Consider the following 6,000-nt stretch of genomic DNA (forward strand, 5'->3'; position numbering starts at 1 on the left):
TTATGCCCACCGTCTAAATATTATATTAACATCAAATTAAGCCTATGAAAAATAATATAAAGTTGATAGAGTTCCCACGTTGATGTAATCTCATGTTTAAATTGTGCGAACACCTCGTATCCATATACTATGTATTAACTTAGAACAATTAATAATAATTATTTTTGGTGAAACTTTTTTCAACAAACATTTTTTTTCTTCTGCTTCTTCTCTACCTACGATCCGCAAATCTTTCAACTCAATGACAGTTTATCTCATTCTCATCAAAATCGTAAAAAAAGAAAAAAATTTTGTTCTGTCATTAATAAAATATTTATAATATTATCTATTAAAGGTAATAGTGTAATTTTAATTCAATGATTTGATTAATAAATAAATGATTGATAGATATATAAATAATATGATACATCAAACATTAGAAATGTGAAAATCGATTGTACGCAAACAGGATAACTAAAGACGAGCTGTAGTGTAATGTAGGGTCCGCATTCAATTTTAACAGTGGGTCATTTGGTCGAACAAACCAGGGAATGTAATTGTTATTTTCTTGAAATATGTGTAGGAAATCACCATGACGCCATTCATAGGTAATTCTATCGATGTGATATCTGAAATAAGACATGGGTTTTGTTTGCCAATTTTGAAATTTCTGCTAGAAAATGACATGACAGAAACATATAAACTTTGGTCCAAGTGCAGAGAGAACGCCCCTGCGAGGAGGGGTGGTGGTGGTGGTGGTGGTGGTGGTGGGATCATCAGTCCTTTTGGTTAAAGGCAAGGCTATGCAAAAAGGACACATCTGTAAAGTTTGTTCGGATTACTGCAGGCCAGATTCTTGCCAGTTAAGAGAATTTTAATCACAACTTAGATAGTTTTGATGCAAGGATTGATACAAGTTCGTTTCAAAATTGTGATTAATTCATACTGCTAGAAGAATTCATTGCGGCTTTAGCTTAGAAACATATGAGCATGTGTCAAAATTTTTCTACGGTATTAGCAAGGTGAGGGTGACTTGGCGGAGGCCGAAAGGCGAGCTTGGCTAACAGCCCCTTGCATAAGAAAGAAAAGGATACATCTTAAGTACAGGTTCGAAAAAATATGTATACCGTAAGTTTTTCTCCACCCCACCTGAAAAAGTGATTTCTTCTACATTGGAATTTATATTGTTCCTTTGGGCCACATCCTGGTTTGTCGATGGATCACAGATTGACTAGATTCCACATTCCAAGCAGAATACTAATATAATTGGTAGGGACCAATTCACATGGATCATTAATGCATTAAAACTGGACAATGTACGTATGATCTAAACTTTCTGGGTTTTTTTTTTTGTTTCTTGTTTCGAATTAACCTATGGCTTGACCACAACATTCAGCATAAATGCTTCCACAAACACAATGATATTTTCTCAATTTTCTGGACACAAGTTAAGTGCAGAAGAGCACATTTTCATTCCCATCAACTTAAATCTGGCTAGTGTACGCAGAATATAGATAGAATTATGTATACCCGCCTTCTTTTTCATCAGCATCTCTTTGGAGAACACAAGCATGCCTGCGCAAAGTGGCAAGAATCCATTTCACATTAATATAACACCATTTTCTCCAATTACTTTTCTTGCATTTTTTATTGAAGAAAACAAAGAAAAAAGAAATCAAGCGTATACTGACATTAAAAGAAAGCCTAGATCTTCGTCTCTGATGAACTTCCAGGGCTCTTCTTAGCTTAACCACCATATCTTGTTCACTGAAAATCCGACCTGGCGAGGTTAGAAAGGCGCTTCTTCGCACGGGAGGAGACCACAGCCCACTTTGTGTGTAATCAAAGTTGAATTCTGAAACATCATAAAACTTGGAAAGCAGTCTTTCTGATACAGATTTGGACACCAATTGAATCCTCTGCGAGGAATTGACCAAGATTTGAGCCCGGGATGAGATTTCAGAGACAGACATCTGACTTTGATCATACCTTGTAGGATATGTAGAATATATAATTTAATGAAGTTATTTGAATTATAACTAGTTGGGAATCTTGGAATGAATATAAAAGAGTAGTTTGATGGAGACATTTCTGGATTTTTGCAATCATGGAGTGGACATGGATAGCATGATTTTGAATCAACATTTGATGATTTTTCATGTGTTGAGATTGGAGATACATGTGATGTTTTTTATTGGGCTAACTTTGTGCTTCGTCTTTATAAAAGTTGATTTAACATGAATATGAGATCATTTTTGGTAGGGTATGATGCACATCAATCTTGGTGTTATTACCTTAATTGTTACATGTAAGACGCATCATATATACGGAGAAATTTCACCAGTTCCTAAGTTCGATTATTAAAATGAATACTTCTCCTCACATGTCAAGCCCACACAAAAAATTAAACACCCCACATGTATTGATATATATTTATCTTTAGATGCACTCTTAAGATGATACTCTAAAGTTACATTAGGTCGATGAATTTAAAATCTATTAATCAAAATTATAGTTTTATTGTTAACAATGAAACAATAGATGAAATCTTAAATACATATCTTACTTATTTACACATTAATTACACAAAATAGAATGGATTTCAAATATCTATATTATTAGGTGAACTTGGAATCAATCTTAATTAACATGAAATACTACTATATAAACACAGAAGAAGTTGATTTGAAGTCCGGGAACCTTTGGAACTGCTACTGGTACTGGTAACTTGGTCTTGCTGTAGTTAATCATATGGGAATCCTGTGGGGATTTCACAATTGACAGTGCTATAATTTAAGTTTGGTTAGCAGACTAACATCCCTTCAAAAATCATATAATCGCAAGACAAATAACGCAATATGCTTTTTATTTAATGTCAACAATTTATAGTGTTAGTTTCGTGTCAACTGCTGTTGTTTGACTTCTCGAATTGTAGGAGTTCATACTATCTTATAATAATTGTCGGTTTTGGAAATTATAGGTCCCGCGGTTAGCGAAATGTCCGGGCGGTGGCCAATCAAAGTTCGAAGAATCTTGTGGTCAATAGTAGCAAATCCCACAATTCGGCATATTTTGGCACATTTGTTCGAACCTATTGAATTGGAATTTTCAGTATTGGCTAGACTGTGCAGTAAAAAAAAGTTATGGTTACGAAATTGAGGATGGAAAAATGAGGAGAATTAAACCTGTATATACAAAAAACTGACATGAAACCTTTGTAAACCACTTTCAAATCTTGGATCAATGGGCGCTTATGACCCAACCAAGTGGGTAGCAATTTTAGGGAGTGTTTGGGCTGCCGAAGAACATCCTGTTCAAGAAAGTGTAGTTCAAACCATATAAAGTGAATGAGAAAAAATTGTTGATTGAATTAATATGTTAAAAAGAATAATCCAGTTGGAAGGTACGGGTGAAATGGATATCAAGAGAATGAATTAAACAAAAATGAAAATCACAGCAAACAAAAATGGACTTAATTTTCAGAACGTTGCAATTGAAATTAAACGATCCCCGAAATTAGGCTACACACCACCACAGAAAATAATTTTGAAAAAACCACAAACACTAGAAGTAAATATCAGACTTTCAAAACCCATATAAATTTTCTAAGCTGCAACGTTCGAGGCTTTGTTGAGGATCACCCCCTCGTATTTCACCTGGAACCATTTCATTGAGTCTTCCTTTGTAACCCTATGCTGAATTCCAACACGAGATTTACACCTTCGACGGCGACCCACACGGTATCCTGGGCGTTCTAGAACAACATAGAAGTCCATACCATAGATGCCAGTTGAAGGGTCGTACCTGCAATGATAGTCATGGATAAAACTGAGTAGCAAACTCTTGAAGTCAATTTGAACCAACAGCAAGTGAATAAAAAAACATAGCAAAAGACGAGTTGTCATCAAAAACTTCATACATAATCAATGTTCTAGGCCACAAAATCTCATGCAACTAAAAAATTAAACATGCCACATAAGCAAAGATGATAGATATGGCTATAACCTCCCCGTGAACATGAGTCAGTGACATAAAACAGAGGAACATCTGAGTACATAAGACATTGTTTGTCCACACCAAAGGAAAAATACACACAGTTGAATTACATGGTTTCGGTCAAAACTTATCAAAGAAACAGATGAAATCCATCAGACAAAACATTATCTGTACCATGAAATAAAAAGAAGTAAATTTCATTGGTTTACAAGCAAAGATCAACCCATCCAATCTTGTCTAAGAGGTCATTATTTTCAACTCTTCAATCTTCTCTAACTGTGCTTTCAAACTTCTGGGCCCCAGTTACAGGAAAAATAAAATTAAACGAGGTAAATGGCTCTGTGGCATACATGCACTAATCATAAGTAAATAAAAGGACAACGTGCAGAAGTTATCTAGCTCTCTGACCATCATCATTTCCGGTAATAACTCACCAAAACTGATGCATAGATGATCCACAAGGAAAAAGAGAGGAAATCATTTATTTCAGCCTCAAATTTTTGAGATAAATGAAACAACACTCACTTGATACCAAGGTCAATATGCTCCTGAATACCGAATCCGAAGCATCCAGTCTCACTGAAATTACGTCTCAGCAGCTCATACTCCTTCACCTTCAACCCGCTCTCCAAAAGTTGCATAGCCTTCTCACCCCTAACAGTAACATAGCACGCGATCTTCTCGTTTCTCCTAATACCAAATGAGCGTACCGTGTACCTCGCTGATTCCCATCAATAACATAACATGCCACTTTTCAGAAAATGAAAAAAAAAACTAAATAAATCAAATTAGAAACAGTGAAATATAGAGCAGATAATTCAATACCCTTGGAGAAGACGGGTGTTTGGCCACTCAACTGTTCCAAAACCTTAATTCACGCAAATCAAAATTCAAACTAATCAATTTCAAGTTTAATTAAGAATATAATGAAACTTTAATGAATACTGGACAAATGTGTGACCTTGGCGGCACGTGTAAGGCGATCACCGCTCTCACCGACAGAGATGTTGAGGACGAGCTTCTGAACTTTGATCTCTCTCATTGGGTTGGAAAGCTTCTTCTCTGAAGCCTGCGGCCATCTCAGGGATCAAGAAACGAAAAACATACAAGAGAAGACAAATGTTGGAGGCTCTAAGAAATTTCATAGAACTAAAATGTACCATTGTGAGTATCTCCTCGGTCGCGGCGGAGAGCGGAAATTGGTTCTGGATTTGCAGGTTTTTTTCACGTGCATCTGCGAATTAGGGTTTTTGTTATTCCATACTTACCCTTGGGGTTTGTTTCAACCTACCCGTGCAGGCAGTGCCTGCACGTACAATGAACGGCCCGGATCACTCCACATGAGTGATCCGGGCCCACCTCCCTGTAAAAAAAAAAAAAAATTGACTCAAAAAAATCCGAGCCGTTGGATCGATCCTGCAGGCAGTGCCCGCAGGAGTAGGGTCGACCGAACCCTTGCTTGGTGAGAGGGAGCAAAATGATTTGACGAACATGCCCCTAAAAAATGACACAGCCGTAAGATTTGCTTTAAATTTCCGTTGCCGGGACTTGAACCCGGGTCTTTCGGGTGAGAGCCGAATATCCTAACCAACTAGACTACAACGGATTTGCGTCTCAAAAGCTTTAATATATAAATAAATTATAAATATCATTTTTAAGAATAATTAAAATGATATGCTCGTGGCAGTTGGGGTTATGGATTAATAGATGTATAGTAGTTATCCTGCACAACCGATGTATATGTATAATTTTTTTTATCATTATCGATGGAGTAAAGTGAAATTTGACAAATTATCGAGGGATTAAAATGCTATTTGAATAGTTGTAATTTTTAAAAAAAATAAAAAAATGTTTTTTGAGATTTAAAAAAATAAAAACAAAAAATGTAATTTTGATATAAAAAAGGGTTAAATTGAGAAATCAAAAAACAGACCAATTTTTTTGTCCCTATTAGAGAGATTCTTAATAGATAGTAATAGATACTAGTTATTCTGCATACGCGATATGTGTGTATAATTTTTTTTA

General features: G+C 35.7%; 1 protein-coding gene, 1 long non-coding RNA gene and 1 other non-coding gene across 3 annotated transcripts; all 3 read right to left on the reverse strand.

Moving 5' to 3' along the window:
- Positions 1-1,300: 1,300 nt before the first annotated feature.
- Positions 1,301-2,155, reverse strand: LOC142541451 (uncharacterized). Its single transcript, XR_012819342.1, has 2 exons — positions 1,671-2,155; positions 1,301-1,554 (listed from the first exon to the last, which is right to left on the reverse strand). It is a non-coding gene; the product is annotated as an uncharacterized LOC142541451 (long non-coding RNA).
- A 1,275-nt stretch (positions 2,156-3,430) lies between these two features.
- Positions 3,431-5,243, reverse strand: LOC142542576 (large ribosomal subunit protein uL5z-like). The gene is made up of 5 exons (XM_075649286.1): positions 5,136-5,243; positions 4,937-5,044; positions 4,801-4,843; positions 4,501-4,696; positions 3,431-3,783 (listed from the first exon to the last, which is right to left on the reverse strand). The coding sequence occupies exons 1-5, from the start codon at positions 5,136-5,138 to the stop codon at positions 3,585-3,587; spliced, it is 549 nt and encodes a 182-aa protein (XP_075505401.1). The 5' UTR covers positions 5,139-5,243; the 3' UTR covers positions 3,431-3,584.
- A 265-nt stretch (positions 5,244-5,508) lies between these two features.
- Positions 5,509-5,581, reverse strand: TRNAE-CUC (transfer RNA glutamic acid (anticodon CUC)). The gene has a single exon. It is a non-coding gene; the product is annotated as a tRNA-Glu (tRNA).
- Between the last annotated feature and the right edge of the window lie 419 nt (positions 5,582-6,000).

Source organism: Primulina tabacum, chromosome 4, assembly GCF_025594145.1.
Source record: "Primulina tabacum isolate GXHZ01 chromosome 4, ASM2559414v2, whole genome shotgun sequence".
Classification (NCBI taxonomy): domain Eukaryota; kingdom Viridiplantae; phylum Streptophyta; class Magnoliopsida; order Lamiales; family Gesneriaceae; genus Primulina; species Primulina tabacum.

What these genes read in the sequence shown, in the direction of transcription:
- LOC142542576 (XM_075649286.1), bottom strand. An exon ending in AACACCCGTCTTCTCCAAGG is followed by an intron (nt 4,697 to 4,800) that starts GTATTGAATTAT and finishes GATGGGAATCAG; the next exon opens with CGAGGTACACGGTACGCTCA. An exon ending in CATATTGACCTTGGTATCAA is followed by an intron (nt 3,784 to 4,500) that starts GTGAGTGTTGTT and finishes CTATCATTGCAG; the next exon opens with GTACGACCCTTCAACTGGCA.